General features: G+C 45.1%; 1 protein-coding gene across 1 annotated transcript in view; it reads left to right on the top strand.

The window, feature by feature from the left end:
* Nucleotides 1-3,576, top strand: part of LOC138283308 (uncharacterized) — a 35,140-nt gene extending 31,564 nt beyond the window's left edge. Inside the window, exon 6 of the mRNA XM_069221322.1 lies at nt 3,308-3,576. Coding sequence (XP_069077423.1) covers nt 3,308-3,576 — 269 coding nt within the window. The remainder of the gene's footprint in view (nt 1-3,307) is intronic.
* Nucleotides 3,577-24,519: the final 20,943 nt, after the last annotated feature.

The raw sequence follows: 24,519 nt of genomic DNA, 5'->3' as shown, positions 1-24,519 counted from the left end.
TTTATCCTTCCTTTACTGGGGAGCAGATGCAGTCATTTTGATAAACTCTGGTTATTGTAGTCTTGGTTTGGAGGCAGGTGAACTGAAGTAGACAACAAATGCAGAGAAAAGCTGAATTTTCAGAGAAGGGTAATTGAGCAGGAAATGAAGAAATCAGCAAGTCGGCACAGCCAGGAGACCTTTCATTCTAGTTATAATTAGGACCGAAATCTAATCACCTCCTCCCCCAGTGCCCCCTTTACAGCTCCCTTTTTGCGCTTTGATCAAAATAACCCATCAGAGTATGAATAAATGATGAAGAAAGTCAGCAAAAGACCTCTTCGCCCCATGTATGAAAAGGGTATGTCATCCCATATTATAGGAATAATTTATGAGTAAACATTACATTAAACACAAGAAAATGGAATCCTGCCCGTTTTATTAATTATTCAAATTGTGATTCCAGGAGGCAGAAAAAAGACTTTTCAAATATTTTCTTTTATTTTGTGCAAAGTTCTGTTTGCAAATTAGGTGTCAAGGATTCAATGGAGGACAGCATTACCTTGGCAAGTTATGACGGGCTTTTGTTGGAACAAGCAACGTTTTCCAGCCTTACATTTAGGGCTTGTAACTTTAGAGGAGGTTTATGTAGATGCAGTGATTTGGGACTGATTACTCATCAAAACAAAATGAACAACAGGGCTATTTCTCTAACCAGCCATTGGCAAAGGTAGTCGGTCTGTGTTTTTTGGGGTGTGCTGTTTGTGGTAGGTGTCTAGTAAGGAGTTTCAAAGTCCAAATATAATGTATGCATGAATGGACCTCGTAGTGGCCATCGGTGGCAATACCCAGTGCCTGCATCGATGGGCGCCAGAGGCATCTGTCAGAAGCACCACATGCTGCTTGCATCTATGCATCAGGTGGCCTAGTAACAAGCATCAGTGGTCCTACAATATGCATGCACGCTAGGGCAAAGAAATGGGCTTCCTGGAATCACAGAGGTCAAGCAACATTGGGCATAGTACCAGTTATCAGTGTTCTCACACTGCATGCATCAATCAGCCTGGTAAAATAGCTCATGGAATGCATCTTTAAATTGGCCTACTAACCAACATCAGTGGCCCCACAGAGTGCATACATTTGTGAACTTAGGGCCACATGTTTAAAGATCCGGTTTAGCGACTCGCAACTTGCGACTCCCAAAACCAGATGTACAACAGTGTACTTTACACTGCTTGCGATTCCCAATGGGGTCGCAAATGACCTACCTCATGAATATTCATGAGGTAGGTTGCAATTTGCGACCCCATTGCGAATGGCCACCCTCACAGGGATGGTGGCCTGCTGGAGACAGCAGACCCCCATGTCTGTGACTGCTTGTAAATAAATCAGTTTTTTTTTTTTTAATGCAGCCTGTTTTCATTAAAGTGTTCTTTTCATTTTTTCAGAGCAGGCAGTGGTCTGTGGTCCTGCTCTGAAAAAATATTTTTGCTGCCAGACCCCTTCCCGTTTGCGAATGGGTTAGCACCAGTTTGAAACTGGTGCTAATTGCGATTGTTTTGTGACTGCATTCACGGGTCGCGAGTCGCAAAACCGGATGTACAACAGTGTACTTTACACTGCTTGCGATTCCCAATGGGGTCGCAAATGACCTACCTCATGAATATTCATGAGGTAGGTTGCAATTTGCGACCCCATTGCGAATGGCCACCCTCACAGGGATGGTGGCCTGCTGGAGACAGCAGACCCCCATGTCTGTGACTGCTTGTAAATAAATCAGGTTTTTTTTTATATGCAGCCTGTTTTCATTAAAGTGTTCTTTTCATTTTTTCAGAGCAGGCAGTGGTCTGTGGTCCTGCTCTGAAAAAATATTTTCGCTGCCAGACCCCTTCCCGTTTGCGAATGGGTTAGCACCAGTTTGAAACTGGTGCTAATTGCGATTGTTTTGTGACCGCATTCACGGTCACAAAACAATGCTACATCGCGCTGCGACTCGCAATTAGGAAGGGAACACGCCTACCTAAACCTATTTTGCGATTCGGTAAATAGATTACTGAATCGCAAAATAGGCTCTGTACATACCAAAATGTTTTTTTCTGCGAATCGGTCTATTTGCGACAGGAAAAATGGTACGTACATGTGCCCCTTCGAGGCAAACGGGTGAACACCAACATCACAACTACAACATGTGCAAACTCAACACAAGAATTTATAAACAGCTATATTTAAATATTCTGTACGTACAATGTGTCAGAAATACACATATACAATATTTACAAATCATATCTTTCTTGGCATAACCAGACAGGCAATGGGGAGTCGGTGGGACAGTGAGAAATCCACAGGTAGATACTTTATCCTCCAGAAAAACCGTTATGGAAGGTAAGCATCTTGTTCTTCTGATGGATACATCTACCTGTGGATTCCTCACCTTTTGAATAGAATCCCAAAGCAGTCCCGCACTTTGAGGTGGGTGTCTGTTTGGCTATACCAAGAAATCCTGCAGCACTGAAAGGGCAAAATGACTATCCCTCCTCACTTTGCAAAAGTGTGGAGGGAAGCCCAAGTTGCTGCTTTGCAAATATCCACAACAGGTACAACTGTAGCCAAAGCAAAATTAGTAGACTTAATGCAAAGAATGACCCACCTTGGTAGCGTTCTTTTATGGATGGCTTTGCTCTTCTTCTTGCCCACATAGCCAACAAAAAGCTGATAATTCGTCCTGAAGTCTCTCATCTGTTCAAATAGTAGGTCAGTGCTCTCTTTGGATTCAGACGGTGCAGGTTTTCCTCCACCTTAGAGGGATGGGGAGGAGGGTAAAAGGATGGAAGGGTTATGGACTGCCCTAAATGGAAAGGAATCACCAGCTTTGGTAGGAAAGCCACCCTGATTCTCAAAACGACCTTGTTTGCATGGAAAGTGGTAAGTGGGGGTTTTACACTCAGAGCTTGCAGCTCACTAACATGCTTACCGATGTGATCGCTATAAGAAAGACAGTTTTAAGCATAAGGAGCCTCAACCGGCAACTAAGCAATGGTTTAATGTGTATCTCCTCGCACCCTTTAACAAACTTGGCCCATCTATCAGCATAGACAGTTTTGTTGCTGTGTCGCCTGGCCGATAATATAACATCCACCACTTCTGGGGGAAGAGAAAAAGAATTTAGATGGCCCCATTCAATCTCCAGGCATGTATGTGCAGGCTCTGGAGGTGGAGGTTTAGACCCTGCCCCTGCAAGAAGAGGTCTGCCCTCTGAAGGAGACAGAGCAGACGGCACAGCAAGATGTAAAGGAGGTCTGTGTACAAGACCCTTCTTGGTCAATTCGAGGCTATCGAAATAACTTGGGCCTGGCCTTGGCGAATCTTCCTCAGAATCTGAGGAATCAAGGGAATGCGAGGAAATGCATAAAGCAGCTGGTTGCCCCAGCTCAAGTGAAACCCATCCCCCAATGCTCCCTTCATGAGATACTGGAGGTTGCAGAACGATGGGCAGTATTCATTCTCGTGAGTGGCAAAGAGGTCTATCTGATGCGTCCTCCACAGCTGGAAGACATGAAGAACCACTTCCAGATGGAGATGACACTCTTGATCGGCTGAAAAGTGCCAGCCGAGACTGTCCACACGTACATTGAGAACTCCGGTTAAATGGTTTGCTACTATGCAAATCCGATGGTCCTGAGCCCAGGACCAGAGTCATAGAGCCTCTCTTCAGAGAAGATACAACCCTACCCCTCCCTGTTTGTTGATGTACCACATTGCGGTAATGTTGTCTGTTAAGACTTGAACCGACTGATCGCAAATGAAAGGGAGGAAGGCTTTGAGAGCCAGGCGTATCACCCATAACTCCAACAGATGAATGTGAAACATCTGTTCCACTGAAGATCAAAGTCCTTCCAGATGAGATCCGCACCATAAAGTGGAAGCATCCTTTATGACTATGGTCACCGGAGGTGGAAGACAAAATGGCCTCCCCTGCGATTAGTTGCGTCTCCACTCCACTGTTGAATATGCACTGCAATGTCGCTGGAGACTCTTATTGACTCCTTGAGATCTCCTTTGTGCTGAAACCACAGCTTGTGGAGGCACCACTGGAGAGCCCTCATGTGCCAATGTGTGTGAGTGATCAACAGAACACAGGAAGTGAACAGACTGAGCAGGCATAGGACCTTTAGGACCGAAACAACCGCTCCATCCTGAAACATTGGAATCATAGCTTGAATGTCCCTGATCCTCTGAGAAGGGGGGGGGAACGCATGATTCAAAGTTGTGTCCAGTACTGCCCCTATGAACAGGAGGGTATGAGAGGACTCCAGGTGAGATTTTGGCACGTTTAACGAAAGGCCCAGGTTGCACAACAACTGGATTGTCACCTGCAAATGGTGCCGCTCTAACTCTGGATACTTGGTTTTTAGCAGTCAAACATCCAGGTAAGGGAATACTGATATTCCCCTCCTTTTGAGAATGGAGGGACTGCAAACTGGTAATGCCCCGACCGTACCATCAACTGGAGATACTTCTGTGTTACTGGAGGATGGGAATATGAAAATACGCATCCTGCAAGTCTATGGAAACCATCCAGTCTTCTTCATCCAGCACCAGAAGCACCTGTGCTAGGGTCAGCATTTTTAATTGTTCCTGTTTGAGAAACCAATTCAAAATCCTCAGGTCTAGGTTTAGCAGTAAACGACCATCCTTTTTGGGGATTAGAAAATACCTTGAGTAACATCGCTGACCCCTTTCCTGCTCTGGATCCAACTCCACTGCACCCTTTAAAAGCAGAATTTGTACCTCCTGCTAAAGCAGCAGCAGATGTTCTTCTGAACAAAAAGTGTGCTGAGGAGGGAAGAGAAGGGGAAACTCCTGAAAGCGAAGGGGATACCCATTTCCTACAGTGCCTAACACCCGACTGTCTGTTGTTATGGTCTCCCACTCTTGAAGGAAATGAACTAACCTTCCCCCTGCTGGTAACTCATGATCTTGAAGAGTAGGAGAACAAGGGCTGCTTCCCCGAAAGGATAACAGAGGAGGATGTAGTGGATGAGGAGGAAGGCTGGTGGAGTGCACCACGCTGCTTAGCTCTCCCACGACCTCTTTAGGATCTATAGAGATAGAGATGATAGAGATGAGAAGAGATAGAGATGAGAATTGTTCTTCATCCAGAGGGAGTTGTTAGACTGCTGTTGTTGAAAATGCCACCTCCCACGAAAGGAGGAGCTGCATCCTAACCCCTTAAACCTACGCAAAGGTCTGTAGATCATGGAGAGTGTCTGAAGGCCCAAGGACTTAGTGGTGGCCTTGTTCTTCTTAAATCTCTGTAAGGCTGAATCTGCCTTGGCTCTAAACAACATGGATCCATCAAAATTGAAGATCCATTAATGTGGATTGCACATCAGGAGAGATCCCCGATCCTCTCAGCCATGCATGCCTTCTGTTGGCAACTGAATTCCCCATGGCTATGGCAACAGAGCCCATTGTATCCAGGCCTGATTGTATAACCTGCTTTGCAGCCGCAAGACTCTCCTGCAAGAGTTCTGTAAAATGACTCTGTACATCCTGCAGCAGTTTGGGGATGAACTCTTTGGCCAAATCCATCAGAGCATGGATGTACCTACCTAATAGACAAGTGCCATTGGCTGACTTCAACGCCATACTTCCAGACGAAAAGATTGTTTTCACCGACTACTCCATCCACTTTGATTCCCTGTCAGCAGGAGCTGTGGGAAAGGAACCAGGTGCAGACCGCGAAGAATGTGAAGCTTGTACCACCAGGCTTTCAGGTACTTGATGTTGGCTCAGGAACTGAGGATCCCTGGTGCTGCCCTATATCTCCTAGCAATGGATTTCGAAACTTTGAAACTGCAGGAGTTGAAACAGGTTTCTGCCAGAGATCTAGAACTGGTTCCGACAAAACCTCATTGAATTGCAGCAGGGGTTCTGATGCCTCAGAGGAAGAATGGAGAACCTCTGTTAAAATGTTCGTTTTTAATTCTGTAGTGTGCAGTGGTAAGTCCAGAAGTTCTGCTGCCTTCCTGATTACCACATGATATGAAGTAGCTTCCCAAGGGGCTCTACCCCTAGAGGGTAATAAATCCCATTCAGGGGACGTGTCCGGCCCACTCGCCAACTCTATGCCTTAAAACTCCTGAGATGGCATCGGAATCTCCCCTTCTTTGAGGTTCTGATATCGCTGTTCCTCCAAATACTGTTGAGGAGGACCAGCGCCTCAAGGGGTCCCTCTTGGATCTCAGCCTGGATTCCAGCCGTGGCTTTGAAAAAGAATGTGCTGGCGTCAATGAAGCCTGTTGCTGCACCGGCGAAGCCGGAGTCAGTGCTGGGACTTGCAGGGGTAGAATGACTCGAAGCCGGACAAGATCTATCCAACGTCGGGATTGGTGCTGGTGGCACCATCATCTCTTACGATGGCGACGGTGTTTTTCTCAGTGCCATTACCGACCAAGCATATGGGGCCATTGGCAAGAAAGGCAGGAAAGGATCTTGCCTATATGGCTCTTGGAAACCTCCCATGGAGAAGGCCAATGTACCCCACGGGCCTGAAGGCACACCAGATGGGGCCATAGCTTTATTGAAAAAGACTGAGGGGTGGCATCTCGAAACGAACTATGCCATGAACTATCATGACGCTGCTTCTTGTGTGACTTTGAAGACCTGTGGGATGACGACTCCTCTTGAGGCCTAGATCTACAATGGCCCCGCTTTTCCTTTTTAGCTTTCACCAGGAACAACTTTGCCTCCCTTTCTTTTAGTGCCTTTGGGTTCATGCTCTGATATGAAGAGCATCCCCGATGTCATGATCCGAACGTAGGCAACAGAGGCAGTTTTTGTGCGGGTCAGTGACCTACATGTGACCTCCACACTCTCAACAAGGTTTGAAGCTAGACTTATTGGGTGGAGACATTGTCGCACAAACAAATGAAGTTTCCTCGAGACAGTGTAACCACATGGAGAGGTAGAAAACCGTTAGCGTCGGGGCGCAGAAAAAAGAGAACTGACGTCAGCACGCCGGAGAGGACTTCTTATGGCTCCAATGATGTCAGACGGAGTTGCGTGCAGAGCTGTTCCATTGTGACGTCCTCGGTGACGGGGAGAACTAGAAAGAAGTGATTTCCATTGAATGCTGGCACATTGGGTGTATTCAAAAGGAGATGAATCCCCAGGTGGATTAATCTATCTGAAACTGCATGTATCAGCCGGCCTAATATGGGTTGTCCATTTCCCACAAATAACTGCCATAATTACCCTCACCTTAGTGAGATCATATTCTATAAATTCAACGCTTCTACAAATTCTAGTGAATTACCATGGCAGTGTGGGATCTGTTTTTCTGAACTGTAGTGTTTAACATGTAGCAACTTTCCACTTCCCTTCCATTTTGGATGTGACATCGCAACATATCACATGACCACTGCTGTTGTTGTTTCTTGCTGCAATACAGAATTGTTGGCTCTACACTGAGAAACAACTGAGATCTTCCGAGTAACAATTAATGTAATGTACCTAAGCAAGAACAGCCTAACTGTCTCAGAGAAAACAACATGCTATGTGACTAGTCATGTCACATGAACAGGCTCAGGCAATGCCCAAGTCTAATATTGTAGAATTATGAGAGAATCTTAAAAGTTTTTTGCAGTAAGATGTTTCTTTTTGTTTTTCCCCCACTGTGCATATCCTTTAAACCATGTACTTGTATAGTAAGTGTATGAAATCCTTTGGATAAAGTTCTATAAAAGGATCTGCTTCACTCTCTTGTATGGTTCACCTTTTTCTTTTCTTAGAAGTCAAATCTATGCCAGGGTTTTCTATGGAACGTTGCTTAGTTCTTCATGTTTTGCTGATCATATGCTTAATTGATTGATGGCCCAGCCTATGAATTTCTGTACTCATATTAGTTGAGCAAGCAGATGAAAAACTATAACAAACAATATTACAAAATAATAAAATAAAACATCTTTATTAAGCAATACGTATCCATTAAAAGTGTCACTGACACTTTAATAAAGTAGAAACCCGATAAAATCTCACAGCTTGTAAATGTAATACAATGCATTGCAGAAATAAACGCCTAAAGGCTATCTAAGTGCTGGAGTATTAGTGCCCTCATAATCTTCTCACTAGTCCTGTTCATATACAATTCCAGAAATTAGATCAAAAACCAAACTGTAGCTCCAAGTCAAACTCCTCGCTTTGGGACTTCTCATTAGGAGTTTCCCTCATCAGGATCACAATTAGCCGGAATCCTATCCTATATACAGCCTCAGCAAACCACCAGGAAACAAAACATATGCAAGAAGACCATATCACCCAGACTGTGCAGATGACATGTTGGAAAAGCTGGGCACCAGGGCTAGCTGTAGCAAAAGGTTAGGTGCAATAGGGAACCCTCAGCTATAAATAGTCACTAAGGCCATGTTACTATTAAACTGGTTAACAAAAGGTTTAGTGCAGGCCAAATAGACAGTCAGCGTCTTTGTTTCGAAACCATATGCAAAGAGAACATGTTACCATTAAGTTGCATAGCAGGAAATTGTGTAAAAGATAACACTACAGCCCTAGTCAACAAAAAATGATGAAGAAGAATAGTGGGCCGTCTGAACCTTTTGTAGCAAGAGACCGTGTGCGATCACCATAGTCTTTTGTGCAAAGGTTGTGCTGTGTGCAGTTTTCTCTGCAGCAGGATATCTGTTTCACATAAGAGAATTGTTCTTCATGCAGAGGGTTACAGACAAGTGACCAATGGTGGCTGCCACTCAACAGGGGTGGTGGGACAGGGGGGAGAGGGGAAACGGGGTGAAAAATGTTTTTTTAAAAAGCTTACCTGTGGGGGAGACACGTTTATCTCCCCTCCATCCTCCTCCTCTTCCTGTTCGCAGGCTCCCAGCCAATCACAATGCTGCTGTTATCAGCAACAGCAGCATAGTGATTGGTTTGAGCGGCCTGCTTCGCTGCTCAGACTAGGAATGGAAGTCTGGGCATGCTCTCCACTCGACTGTGCTATAGAGCCGGGTAGAGAACATGCAAAATGTGCATGTCTTTTTGGTCGACCCAACATGTCCGACCAAACAGACATGCACACTTTGTGTGCACATAGCCCTCCTCCTGCCCCCTCCCTCCAGCCCATTCCTTCCCCCCCCTTCCCCCAGAAAAAATAAAATGTAACATAACATTATTATCATTTTATTTTTCCTTTCCTCACAGTCCAGTGGGACAACGTGCCTTCTCCTTAGCGGATGAGACGCCCCTGCAAAAAACAAGCATGGAAATGGTTGCCAGTGGTGGATGACTGATCTGTGAATGACACTTGTGAGAAATTGATTGAGAACTCTACTTAAGCAACAACCAATATCCTTGTCAAGGAGAAGCATAAAAGTCATCAAATTAACCTGTGCTTAAACCTCTGGTAGCCTAGGCACAAAAGCAGTCAGGCTTAATTTAGAGGCAATGTGAAAAGTATTTATGCAGCACACAAACAATAATAAAGTGAAACACAACACAAGAAAAATCCCACACCAATCTAGAAATATAGAGCATATTTTAGGAAATAAACTGATACCCGAATTACAAAAATCTAGTCAGTATAATTGGAGATGTGCAATTTCAAAGTCTTACTTAAAAGCAGCACCAAAAAACTGCAAGGTTCACTCACCAGGTACAGGACATAGGGTTATATTTACAAGAAAGTGGTTAATCGGGCCCAGTGCACCACTAGTCTTCCATCACCCCTGGCCAACCTAATTTTGACACTAGTGCAGCAAAGCACAGGGAGGCCATTGATTAAATGGGTGCGTCATTATAACGCCTGCTCTGAGCAGGTGTTAAAAATCTTGAAAAAAATGGTGCAGTGAAATGTTGTAAATTTCACTGCGCCATATTTTCAGGCCTCCCTGCGTCGGAACGCCCCACTTGCATACATTATACCCTGCGCAGGCATAATGTGGCGCAAGTGTTTACAAAGTGGTACAATGCAAGCATTGCGCCACTTTATAAATATGGTGAGGGAGAAAGGCCTCCTTAATGCCTCCTTAGCGTTAAAAAAAAATTATGCTAGAGCGGAGCAAGGTGGAGGTAGGGGCTTTTTCAACATTCCCCTAAGTTCGGTCTGCTGGACAGTGTACCTGGTTGTACTTGGGCTGAGATACGAGGTCCTGCATTGCGTTGCGTTCTGCCAAGTTTCAGTAGTTGCGATGAAGCTGGCAGCTCCAGAGGCATTCCTGCAACTGCCCAGCCGTCCTGCTGCACTGGACCAGCCTAAAACCTAGACCTGCCTGAGCCCAGTCGGCCTCTGCTGGAGTGAGTCCCTAATTCCCAAGAGGTGCCTCCCCATGTCCTGGACCCTTTCAAGGTATCAGACAGAACTCCTCTTTGCTGAACTGAAGGTTCCATCAAATCCAGTGCAAAGCCCTTCAAAGCGTTGCTGCACAGCTGCAAGCTTCATCTGAACCGCCCTAACTTGGCATAGCGCTCTGAAGTTGTTCTGAAGTTGAATTTGAAAAAAAGATATAAAGAGGAAATGTAGGGAAACCCTAACATATCTGGATGGAAATTGAGAAGAACCCCCACACGTCCCCGAAATGTTCCAATCCCTTGGATTTTTCAGTGAATTACTAGAGCTTTTTGAAATGTAAGCTGAAATCTTATTACCTTATCTAACTGTAAGTCACTTTAACCTTTGTTTTCTTCAGTGAATTCCTGAGTTTTTTTAAAAGTAAGGTAAAATCTTATTAACACGCCAAACTATAACACAACTTTAACCTTTTTCAGTGAATTTCTAGGGATTTTTTTTAATGTAAAGCTATGTGTGTGTGTGTCTCACACACACATAAACATATATTTTTATATGTATGAGTAGTTTAACCAAGACACACAAGTTAACAAAAGCTAATGTTCTCTTGTACCACCATATAATCCCCATATAGCCATCAATATTGATGAAGAACACACCATTGGGACAAAATAAAAATTAAATTTGTGCAACAGAAACAAATACAAGAAAAGAGCAACCGGGGGAATAAAGCCTTGAAGTTCAGAAACTCTCCAATAGTTAATTTATTTTTACATACCGTGCCTATCAAAGAGAAACACATCTTGCTATTGGGTGTCTCATATTGTTCTAGAAAATCATATTATTTTGTCGAAACCCTTGATAACATGTTGTTTATGTTTTGTGGAACTTTGAAACTACCTAAATTCCATCAGCTTAAAACCACTACAGAACAATATTCCAGACAAACTGAACATATGAACATATGAATTTACGGACCACTACAAAACAATATTCCAGACAAACTGAACATATGAATTTACGGACTGATGGTGTTGAGCAACTGACACTATTGTATTTTCTAGAATAAGAATGTCTCGGTTAGACTGAATTACAAACTGAATGGGAAGTTCAAGTAGATTTACGTTGGGGGTGTGTAGAATTTAAGGAATTTGCTTTCGAGTAATTGTGCAAAAGTTTGGCAAAATTATACAAAGTTATGCATAATTAAACAACATACAAACCTGCCATTTACCACTGTATTTTCGAGTGAAATCTATCAAAGCATAACTTTGTGACGCAAGAAAGTATTTCATGCTAAAATAATAGTGCAAAAAAAGTACCTAAAACTCTAGATGCTCGCATTCTGCTGTTGCCTTACGTTTGCTGCACATTTTTACCACAAATGACTCACAAAGTGATGTAATGGAGAAATTTCTGGAATTTTGCTCAAGAGTCTTAAAGTGAGATTCCCAAAACTAAGCGAAATACGCTGGCATAATTAACATTTTGCAATTTAACAATCAGAACTAAGGGCCAGATGTAGCAAACGTTTGCGACTCGCAAACGGGCCGAATCGCAATTTGGGACAGTGCAAAATCGGAAATGGGATGCAAAAAGCCCATTTCCGACTCGCAAAAAGCGATGTGCCCCGTTTGCGAGTCGCACCCGTTGCGACCCCCTTTTGCGACCCGCAATGTGCGTGTCGCAATTTGCGAGTCGCAACCCATATGCAATTGCAACTCGCAAATTGCGACTAGTCGCAAAAAACCCAGTTTGCGAGTCGCATTTACCACTAACTCAGAGCAGGTGGTAACCATTACCAAAGTATAAAAGGAGACCCAGAAGGCATCTGGGTCACTCAAGATGGCGGACATATACCTGATAGCAGTGAGGAGGAGAGTCTACGCAGCCCAGCAGAGGAGGAGGAGGGGCCACAGACAGGAGAAGATATATAGAACAAGGCAGACCCTTTTCCAGCAAACTGAAGAGGAGATCTATGATAAATACCGCCTTAGCAGCGCTGCCATTCTAGAATTAATAGATTTACTAAAACCACAGCTAGAACACAAGACTCTGCGTGGCTGCGCCATCCCTACGCATGTGCAAGTACTATGCGCACTGCACCTCTTGGCATCAGGGAGCTATCAGGGGGTCATTGCCGTGGCAGGTGGGGTATCCCAAAGTGCAGTGTCAAGGTTCCTCAGGGCATTCCTAGATGCCTTAGTAGCGCACAGGTCTCAGTTGATATACTTACCAAGGAATGAGGCAGAAATTAACAGCACGAAGCTGGACTTTTACCACATTGCCCACTTCCCCCAGGTCATTGGATGTGTAGATGGGACACACATTCAAATATGCCCCCCGCTAATCTGGAACATATTTTCCGCAACAGAAAGTGTACCCACTCACTCAACATACAGGTTGTTTGTGATGCCCATTACGTCATCACGGACATCGTAGCTAAGTTTCCAGGCAGTACCCATGACTCATACATTTTTAGACATAGTGGGATACATCAACGCCTGGAACGTGGGGAGTTTGGAGACGGATACCTCCTAGGTAGAGCTGCATACACCTTGCAGACATACACACAGGTCACTGTGCACGACTATCTGGACTTACTAACAGTGTACTTTTGTGCCCAACAGGTGACAGTGCATATGCTCTAAGGCCATGGATCATGACTCCATTTTTAACACCCAGCAATGATTCAGAGAGGCAATACAACAGTGCGCATAAGAGGACCAGGAACCTGATCGAGCGCACCTTCGGACTCCTGAAGGCAAGATTCCGATGCCTCCACCGCAGCGGAGGCGCCCTCCAATACACCCCCATTACCGCCTTCAAAATTGTGGTCGCATGCGCCATCCTCCACAACATAGCCACCAGACGTGGGCTACCTCTCACCCCTGCAGACCCAGATCCTGATGAGAAAGAGCAAGAACAACCACACCGCCATCATGGGGATAGGAGTCTAGCTAATCAAGGCAGACTGAGACACATTGCAACGCAATATTTTGGACGGTACGTGTAAACTCCCACCATACTCACCCATTAACCAGACACTCCTTTTGTTAAGTGGAAGAAAAATAACTGTTTTAATAATGTAATGGATGAACTATATACAAGATTCAATTGTCCATGGGCAGGGAAATGCCAACCACTCATGTGGCACATTAAAGCCATGTGCCACATTTGTTTGTCCGGGCTGTTGACTAACTTCTCCTGCCCCTCCTGCCAGCCTGGCTGGTCCCAGCCGCATCTATGGTGCTCTGCCTCCCACTCCTTAGCACCCTACTGTCAGTGGCAGATACACTGCTCACTGTGGAGCCCTCTTCACTATCTTGGGGTGTTTCCCCGGTGGCCCTCGACATCTCACGTGTCTCCATTAGTTCAATGATATGTGTGAGACGTCCCAGGCCCCTGGCAACATCCCCAGCAAAATGGCCCATCTCAATTTGCAGGCCAACTGTCCTCCTCGACAGGCCTGTTGTGTTGATGGCTAGCCTGCCGATTGATGTGGCCATCCTGTCCAGTCTTAACATTATTTGCCTATCCCTGCGCCGCCCAGCCTCTGCCTGACCCAGCAGTCCGGCCGCCAGTTCCCTGATGGCAGAGGCAATGTCCCCAGTGTTCTGGCACATCAGGTCCATCCGCCTGTTGAGGTGCCGCATGCTTGCCTGGTTTTGTCTTTCAATGCGGTGCAGCACCCCACTGATCCTGCCCAATGTTGTGTTCTGCAGGCGCTGACCCCGCAGCAGATGTGCCTCACTGCTGGTTGGAGGATGAATCCGGAAATCAGACGCTCTTGCCCTGCGACGCCTGCTCAGTGGTGGCTGCCCTGTCCTCGCACCTGTATCCTCCCTGGCTGTTGCTGGGGCAGCTCCTGGCGTTGCTGTTGCAGCAGGCGTTACAACTGCAGGAATGCTGCTGACTGTGCATGTGGGGGTGCTGGAGGGTCCTGGGGTGTCCTCCTGGGCCTGGTTGCTTGGGGTGTAGGGGGTGTCTTGCTGGAGACCTGTGGGACATGGGGAACACACTGTCAGTGTCTAGTATCTTTTGCACAATTCCTAATAAACATTTGCCTATGCACTGCCTATTGGACTACATTTCCCATAATGCATCATTCTGGCTTTTTCTACCCTGAAATGGAGCTAATTTGGTTGTGCATGCACATGTGTACATGGTGGGTGGGGTATGACATTGATAGGGGTACAGGCTTATCACATGGTACTCACCGGTTGATGTGCTGGGCTCTGAAGTGTCCAGGTCCCCAAATCCACACACTGCCTCCGGCTCAAAGGTTTGCTCAATCCTGTCTTCAAGGGGTGTGGGTGGTGGCACAGATGATGGTCCCCCTCCAGTGCCTCTCATCTCCCGGAGCCTTTCTGCCACCCTCTCCTTGGTCCAGGAGCGGAGGTCATACCACCTCTTCCTTATGTCCTCAATTGTCCTGTGGCTCACCCCCAGGGCATTGATTTTCTCCTGCATTTCCTGCCAGATTTTTTTTTGGGTGGCCTCTGGAACAGTGAGGGCAGCTCTCCCAAAGAGCTCATCATGGTGCTGACAACATTCTTCGGTCAGCACCTCAAGCTCCCTCTCTGAGAATTTAATTTTCCTTTTTCGGGGGGTTCCCTCCATGGCTGCTGCAGCTAGCTCAGTGTGTAGACTGGCAGTTGTAAAAGGGTGTGGTCCAGCCTCCTCCCAGGTGTATTTGTTAACTTCCTGGCTGTGATGTCATCATCATGTGCCAGGAAGTGTTTCCAGAGTGTTTTGGTGTGCTTTCTGGAGTGTTCTGCTGCACCTGCAAGCAATTTTGAGGGAACTCGCAATTTGCGACACCAACTCGCTAATTGCGAGTTCGTTTTTTGCACACTCGCAAACAGCGACCTCGCAATCTGCGGACTCGCACACAGCGTTGCGAGTCCGGATGCGAGTCGCTAAATCGGACCGGTTTCTTTCCTGGCATACCAAATTGCGAGTCGCATTTTGCGAGTCGCATTGACTCGCAAAATGCGACTCGCAATTTTTATTTTCCCTCATCTGGCCCTAAATGCCTGTTTAGAGTTTGGCCGATGGGGTTACTACGTCACAATTGTGACATATATCCCATCCGCCGTATTACGATTCCATGATATCCTACGGAAATTGAAATAAGGCAGAAAGAACATCAGTCACATTTGTGACAGAGTAACTCGTCGGCCAAACTCTAAATCAGCCCTAAATCAACAATTTTTTTACCAAATCTACCTCATGGTAATATTGATGCTTTCCGAACTATAGCTTTGAATGATCTTAGAGAACTTGGAGGTGTGATTTGAGGCAGTGTTAAAAGTGAAATTCAGATGGAGGGTATTTATGATTTAAGGAATAATGATTATATTGTGATTAAACCCTCCAGTAAAGGGGATAATGACATTCTCACTGATAAAGCTAAATAATTAGAAAAGGCCATGCATAATTTGAATGATAGTGACTGTTATGTTAAGACCACCAAACAGGACTATCAAACTGCAATACTTTTCTAATTTGGAAACTTGGAGGGATTGAGGGTTAATAGAATTTGAAGACTATCAACATGTAAAATGATCATCCCAAGCTCTCAGCACTGTTTATTTTCTATCCACAATCCAAATCCATAAAAATTCTAACTAGCCTCCAGGTATGCCTATTGTCTCATCTAATAACAATTTACTAGAGAACACTTCCGTGTACATGACCATCTCATTGCTTTTTGTCCATGGATTGTCATCATATATATGGGACACTATGGATTTTCTATAAAAAGTCAATGACATTCTTTGGAAGAATTTGGGGCTGATTTAGATCTTGGTGGAGGGAATCCTCTGTCACAAATGTGACGATATCCTGTCCACTGTATTACAGTCCCTATAGGACATAATGGGATTGTAATTTAGCGGACGGGATATCCATCACGTTTGAGATGGAAAATTCGCCTCCGCCAAGATCTAAATCAGGCCCTCATATGATTACTATTGACCTCCTTATACAGCTCCAATGAATATCATCATGGCATTGCTGTGTGAAAACATTTTGTGAATATGAAATCCGTCCAACATTTGGAACATAATACATTGCTGAAAATGCTTGGATTTTGCTTGCTTATTAACATCATTTCAGAACTCCGATCAATAAGAGGCACAGCAATGGGCACCTGTGTGATTTTATGTCTTTGATAGATTGATTATCTCTTTGTGATCTGGAATGGTGATTTGAATACAGTGAAATAATTTGTGAGGCATCTGAATGACAATGCATTGAATTTGCAATTTAATTTCAATCTGTGTTTTGATAAATATCACTTGATATATTTAAATGTACAGTAAGTCCACTCCAGGCAACAGCTTACTTGATGCCTGCAGTTGTCACCCGCCTAAACTGAACTTGGATATTCTCTATGGGAAACTCTTTGAGGCCTGTAGAAATTGCAGCAACAAATTGAATTTCCTTAGAGAAAAAATGGAGAAACAGCCAAACCAGAGAAGACCTTGCTTCATTCAGAGCCGCTACCGCCACCCACCTCCGAAAAATCAAGAACACTAGGAAGGTCGCACTCTGGGAGCGCATCAACTCCTCCACACATAACTCTAAGGAACTCTTCTTTATAATCAACGAGTTCACAGATCCCCCCTTCGAAGCTACCAGCATCCCCCCTGTCACAGGACCTCTGCGACAAACTCACTACCTTTTTCCACCACAAGATCCGGGACATCTACAACAGCTTCTGCCCGGAAAATTCTGGCACCAGAACCTGGGACCAAGTCTCCCCCACAGACCCCAGACCATCCACAGCTGGTCCACGCTCTCCACATAGGAAACAGTCAGCATCATGATAAGCACCCACTCCGGAGCCCCCACGGACCCCTGCCCCCCACCACATATACATCAGAGCCAGCGCATCCATTGCCCCCAAGCTCTGGAACACAATCAACTGCTCCATCAACACTGTCACCTTTCCCAAGCACTGTAAACACACTGAAATATGCCCACTCCTGAAGAAACCTTCGGCCGACCCATCAGAACTAAAGAATTTCCGGCCCATCTCGCTGCTACCCTGACCCGCCAAAGTACTGGAGAAAGCAATAAACGTACAACTGCAGAATTTCATTGAGGCTAACAACTCCCTCGACAGCTCCCAGTCCGGCTTCCGCAGCAACCACAGCACAGAGACAGCACTCCTGGCAACCACCGACGACATCCGATTACTCCTAGACCGCGGCCACACTGCAGCGCTCAAACTCCTCGACCTCTCAGCAGCTTTCATCATGGTCTCCCACAGCACCCTGCACACCAGACTCCACCACATGGGAATCTGCCGAAGAGCCCTGGAATTGATCCACTCCTTCCTCTCCGGGATGATGCAGAGGGTCAGACTCCTGCCCTACACATTCAGACCCACAGTAGTCAACTGCAGAGTCCCCCAAGGATCTTCACTGAGCGCCAAAATGTTCAACGTATACATGGCCCCTCTCGCAGCCAATGTCAGAAGCCAGGGTTTGAACATTGTGTCATATGCCGATGACACACAACTCATCATTTCCCTCACCGAAGACCCAGACACTGCCAAAAGATCCTTCCACTCAGGAATGAAAGCTGTCGCCACCTGGATGAGAGAAAGCTGCCTCAAGGTCAACTCCAACAAGACCGAGCTCATCATATTCGGAAACGCCACCTCAGCTTGGGATGTCTCCTGGTGGCCCACATCCCTCAGCGCCACCCCCCCGACCGAGCAACCCCGCAACCGAGTCATCATCCTCGATTCCTTCTTATCCATGACCCGCCAGGTAAAATCAGTTGCTTCCTCCTACTGGCACACACTCCTCAAACTTTGGAAGATCTTCAGATGGATCCCAGCAGACTGTCGCAGGACAGTCACTCATGCCTTAGTCACAAGCAAGCTTGACTATGGCAACGCACTCTATGCCGGCACCTCAACTGGAAACATAAAAAAACTACAACTCATCCAGAATGCCACCGCCAGATTCATTCTGGACCTCCCATGCCGAGAACACATCTCCCAACACCTGAGGACCCTCCACTGGCTACCGGTCGAGAAGCGAATCAACTTCAAGCTACTCACCCACACGTAAAAGGCCATACACAACGCAGGACCAACCTACCTGAACCACTGCCCTTAGGGCTAAAAAATCAGGTAAAGCCCCTGGATTGGATGGTATACCGGATGATTTGTTCAAATCCGATCTAGCCTACTGGGGCCCCTATATCAATAGGGTGTCCAATGCTGTTTTAGTAAATGGCAAATATCCAAAAACCTGGAAGGGAGCGATCATTGTCCCTATCTATAAAAAAGTCAAAAGGGGATTACTGGGGAATTACAGACCCATTAGTCTCCTGGACAACTTACAAAAAATATTTTGCCATCAGGTACTGGGCAGACTTCAAGATTGGATGGATGATAATCATGTTTTGAGCCATCTACAGGCTGGTTTTTGGCAGAAGATTAGTACAGTCGACCAGGTTTTCCGCTTCCTCACGCTTAAGTGGAAGGTAGTGGATATCGAGGTCAGGAAATTGTTTGTAGCTTTTGTCGACCTTAAGTCTTCCTTTGACCTGGTCCGGCGTACGAAACTGTGGGGAGTTTTGAACCAAGCTGGAGTGCCGGTCCCCCTGTTAAATTTGATAAAGGAGTTGCATTCAGGGAGCTACGCCAGAATTAGATGGGGGCCGCAAGGAGAATTAACAGACCAGATTGCAGTATGCAGAGGAGTTAGACAGGGATGTGTGTTGGCCCCAACTTTATTTCTACTGGTTATCAATGCCTGAATCCCCTACCTAATGGATTGTGACAGTGATGCTCCTAAAGTTGCAGGAGAAAGGGTACTGTGTCTGCTTTTTGCTGACGATACTCTGTTAATATCACAAACCGCTTCAGGCCTAACTAAACTGTTAGAAAAGTTTACATGTTTTTGTGAAGCCCATGGACTGGAAATAAATTTGTCCAAAACTAAGTACATGGTGTTTGGTGATCATAAACAAAAAGTCAGGAAAAAGATATACCTGGAAGGGGAGGCTTTAGAAAGGCTTCTTGACTTTGACTATCTGGGCATAAAGCTGGAAGACTCTCAGAAATGGAAAGCTCATTTATCCAAGTCGGACATGAGCTTAAAGCAGAGATCCGGAAGTATCCTGAGATATGTAGCTAAATCATCTAGCTTTGCAATTACTCTGCCAATTGAAATTTATAAAGCTCAAGCTAGGGGCGTAGTATTATATGGTGCAGAGCTATGGGGTCCTTGTAACTCAAAGGATTTGGAAAAACTGAAAATTCCTTTCTGAAAAGGCTATTAAAAATTCCGTCAAGTTCTCCAACCTTGCCCGTTCGGTTGGATTTAAACCTTTACTCTATCTCACACATCGCTGCCCTACGCCCTTTGATGTCCTGGTCAGGCTATGGTCCTCGGACATTTTGGCCCATATTGAGCTGGGCTTAGTGTCCTAATGAGTGCGCAAGCCCAAAAAAAGGTCAGGTGGTGTAAGTATGTGAAGGAATCCTTATTTGATCTTGGCCTCGATAGCCTTTGGCTGGACCCTGCCCACATTTGAAAAAATGCTGCTCAACTTGTGAAAGATGCATACTGGCTGAGAATCCAAGTGGAAAAATTAGCAGTGGTTCCTTCGACAAGTCTTACTAACACCTTCTTATCCCTGAAATGTTATTACGAATTTGAGAATTTTATGGACTTGATTGTTTCTACTTTTGCACAAGCACTTTTCATTAGGTTTAGGTTAGGGACATTACCACTTCGCTCATATACTAGCAAATGGACTAATTTTGGTGCCAACAGTGACCTATGTCCAATGGGATGTGGAGTTACCGAGCATTTAGCCCATGTCTTCTTCTGTTACCCAGCGTATCGTAAGCAAAGAGCACGCTGGCTTATTCCGCTTTGTAGATCCATGGGCCTTGTGTGTGGGTCAGTTGCCTTTAGGATTTTTAAATTAAGTGCCCATGGCAAAGTGGCATGTCCATTGGTGAATTTTCTGAAGACTATTTGGCCAATCAGACAAAAATCATTAAAGTCAGGAGCATATCACTTAACTTAACACCATTTCTCCATGAGATAGCAAATAACAATTGACTGCCAATCCTTGGTGAAGTGATTAATTATGTTGTGGTCTGCATCCACTCTTTTATATTGTTATGTACTCGACTATTTATTTATTTTAAACGAGGGCTATGCTGTGTTGATGTCCTGTTTTATTGAAGCTGCTCCTTTTTTTACTCATTTTAGTATTATGTTTTAGCATGATGTATATTGTGTATTTATGTGCTTTGATGGTATTAATTTGCTGAATAAAGCTATCTATCTATCTATCTATCTATCTATCTATCTATCTATCTATCTATCTATCTATCTATCTATCTATCACTGCGTCTCCTTCCACATCCCAGCAGATCGCTCTACTCTACCCAGGTGCCCCGGCCACCATCCCTCGCATCCGCAAAACCACTGCCAGAGGACGATCCTTCACCTACATTGCAGCAAAGAACTGGAGCAACCTTCCCCTGCACCTCAGACAAAGCCCATCACTCACCATCTTCAGGAAGAACCTCAAGATGTGACTCTTCAGATGAGGCCCCTCCATCCTCCCCAGCATCTTGAGACCCTCACGGGTGAGTAGCCGCGCTTTACAAAAAATAATTGATTGATTGATATAGGGAAATACTAGTGGTTCTGTCAAGTTTCAGAGAAATTGTTTACCCAGATAATTTGCTGTTTAAAGCCAATAGAAAGATTGATAAGGTCAATACCAAAGAGTTACTGACTCCCAGATTAAAATATGTTTCTTTATTAATTTCTGTACAGAAGCTCCTCAGATTAGAAATATACAAAGGAGGCATTTGAGTTTATTATATGCTGATACTAAGTTCCCAATTCTTGTAAAAGCAAAGTGTTCAACAGACCCATTAGTAATTTCCTTGTGGCAAATGGTAATTGGGATGTGTGGTGTTCCCTACTACACTTCCACTGGAATTCTGACAATTATTTTAGATTTGTGTTGTTCTAATGTTCATTTTGTTTTATGTGATTACTGCTGATATTATCATAATAAATATCTTCAGATACATGTTTGTTTTATGCTATGTGATGTTATGTCATGTCATGTTATGTGTATTTTTATAGGTCACTATCACCTATAATGGTATGCTGGTGCATTGCAGGAACGTGAGGCTAGCCTAGGGGGGCTTACTCAAAAAGCTAGGACTTCAACTTCTTGTGGAATTCAAGAAAAAAAGAGGAAGCTCTGATGAGGTGTGGGAGGTGATTTCATGATTTAAGTGTGATATGTGGAAGGACACAACCTCATGATCTGATTTTGCATATGTGTAGGACATGTGCTACAGAGTCCAGATAAGCACAGGTGCCTGAGGGTTGGTGGAAATGCACGTCTGGTCAGGTAGGCTGGGCCCGTGTTGTTAAGTGCTTTGTATGTGCAGCTTGAAATATGCACGCTTGTGTATGCGGAGCCAGTGAAATTCCCTCTGGTGTAGTGTGACCTGATCTCAGCATGGGAGTTTGAATACCAGTCTGGCTTCTGCATTCTGGATGGTTAGAAGTTGTTGGTTGGTGATTCCTGTGTATAGTGTGTTCTTGTAGCCTAGGCTGCTTGTGATGAAGGCTTGAGTGATGGTGTTCCTGTTTGTGTTAGGTAGCCACTTGCATATCTTGTTCAGCATTACCAGAATGTGGAAGCAGGACATGGTGATGGTGTTGACCTTGGCGGACATGCCTAGCTTGCTGTTGCTGATTGTCATCAAGTTTCTTGCCTGTGTGCTGGGGGTGCAAGTTGGTCAGGGGCCTGTAGACCACAAGGCAGAGTCCCACAGTGAGGCATCTTTTTCAAAGATCATAACTTTAGTCTTGTCCCTGCTCAGCTTGAGAAAGTTGGACTTCATCCAGTTAGCCACTCCGGTCATGCAGGAAATGAAGTTGTTCCAGATGGTGGGTGTTTTGACCAAGAAGGACAAAATCAGTTGCATGGGTGAGTAAGCACAATTCGGTGTTCGTGTCTGACGTTAGCCAGTATTGTCATACAGATGCTGAATAGGCTAGGGCTGGGTGATGAACCTGCTGAAACTCCGCAAATGAGTTGCCGGGCTTCTAAGGAGTATGTAGTCATGTTGACTATTTGGGTTCTTCTGATGGGAAAGGTGCTGATCCATTGGTGGACAAGGTTGGATGACAACTTTGTGAAGTCTTCTGATCAGGATGGGGTGGGAGACTGTGTTGAAGGCTGCAGAAAGGTCGAATTGGAGGATTGAGGTTTCCCCTTTGTCATTGGGAATCCAGATGTCATCTGTCATCTGTTTCAGCAGTGAGGGCTGTCTCTGTACTGTGGTTAGGTCTGAATCCTGATTCTGTAGTGTTGAGGAGCTGGTGGTTAGCAAGGTGTTCAGAAAGGTGTCTGTTGATTGCTTTTTCTAGAACCTTAGATGAGTATACTAGGCGGGAGATTGGTCGGTAGTTCGCCAGAGAGGTTTATGTGTGAACTATACGTAATAAATAACTTATTTTTGTAAAATACCAAAAGATGTGTATCCTTACTGTTTACTGGGGCTGGTGTGAGGGTTCAAGCATATATATCCCCTGCAGTTAGATATTTCTCTGACAGGTTGTCTGCTCCAAAGCAGGCTAAACCTGGATGAGCCTAATTCATAATGGAGAAGAGTGAGAGACACCAGGCTATTCTCTCTTCCTAAAAAGAAGTGTGACATGCATTATCTTCTTGGGACAACAGTGATCTAACGGGTGTCCCTCCCCTAAATTGGGAGGTTTATAACAACAAGTAAGCCTATTACATCTCTTTTGGGCCTAGCACTGTTTGAGAAGATGTTGGTGTAAATAAGAAGTGGAACTCTCAGATATTCAGTCCAAGGAAATAAAGGAATTGTAAAGGCAGGTATAAGCTTGCCAGAGGTAAAAATGGGCTAGATCATGTGACCAGCAGTGTGAAAAGGAGAGGAGACCAACTAGGAAAGGTCAAGAGTGGAAATGGATGCTAACAACAAAGTGAGAACAAAGTGGGATCTGCACTGTCTGTGATCGCCATCCTAATGGCACAATTTACAAGAGCCAAGAAAATGGACTATTTTAAATAAATGGGGATTTGAGATCAGCAAAAGCCTTAGTGAGTCAGGGAGATGGTAGAAAAGGAGACCAGATTATGGATATCTCTAATCGAAAACTGAGAGTCTCACCTAAGGCAAAAAGAGTACAGGCAATACTGACAAATGGGAAAAGAGTAACAAAATATTGGTGCCCATCCGCTGCTTATGGGGATGGGGATGGGTCCATTCTGCCTGATTCCCTTCAAGCTATGCAGAGGTGTTAATGCAATCTCAGGGCCTGCGGAATCACACATGCATGTTTAAGGAGGACTGAAAAAGCCCAATTAGTTTGAAACCATTCTTGTGTTGTTTGCCTTCCGGCTCAGAGAGGACCTAGCTTGCAGCTCGGGCTGAACTGATCCTATAGAAATGCTGATTTGCATATTTCTGGTTCTAATCTGAGGTGAGATGCTAAGAAAATAACAATGGACAGGGATATGACTTTGAGGAATTAGTTGGCCAGACGCTGGCGTAATTTCTATAAATTCGGGAATGTCATGTTAATCTTTTTTCGTGGAATTTCTAAAATTATACCATAACACCACTTTGCATAATTACATGCCATTCATAGTAAGAATCTACCACTAATACGCCATTTGTAGTAAAAATTTACTGCAACTGCATGGACACAACAGATTTGAGTAGCAGTTGTTTACATTGCTTTTGCGTTTTGCATTATTTTTTAATGCAAATGCTTTGTTGTCTCAAAATATTATGCAAGAACGAGTTTCACGCTAAACTACAAAACTAAGGCCCTCATTCCGCCCGCCAAGATCTGACCGCCGGGCGGCCACCAATGCGGCGCACTCCCGCCGCGGTCATTTTGAGATCCCTGCTGGGCCGGCGGGCGGAAACCTGGTTTCCGCCCGCCGGCCCAGCAGGGATGTTGACCGCAACACAGGAGCCGGCTCCAAATGGAGCCGGTGGTGTCGCGGCCGTGCGACGGGGGCAGTTGCACCCGTTGCGCTTTTCACTGTCTGCATAGCAGACAGTGAAAAGCTGCATGGGGCCCTGTCAGGGGGCCCCTGCACTGCCCATGCCATTGGCATGGGCAGTGCAGGGGATCCCAGGGGCCCTGCAAATCCCCATACCACTAGCCTTTTCCTGG

This window comes from Pleurodeles waltl, chromosome 3_1, assembly GCF_031143425.1.
Source record: "Pleurodeles waltl isolate 20211129_DDA chromosome 3_1, aPleWal1.hap1.20221129, whole genome shotgun sequence".
NCBI lineage: Eukaryota > Metazoa > Chordata > Amphibia > Caudata > Salamandridae > Pleurodeles > Pleurodeles waltl.
This window is presented reverse-complemented; position numbering and strand designations above follow the sequence as displayed.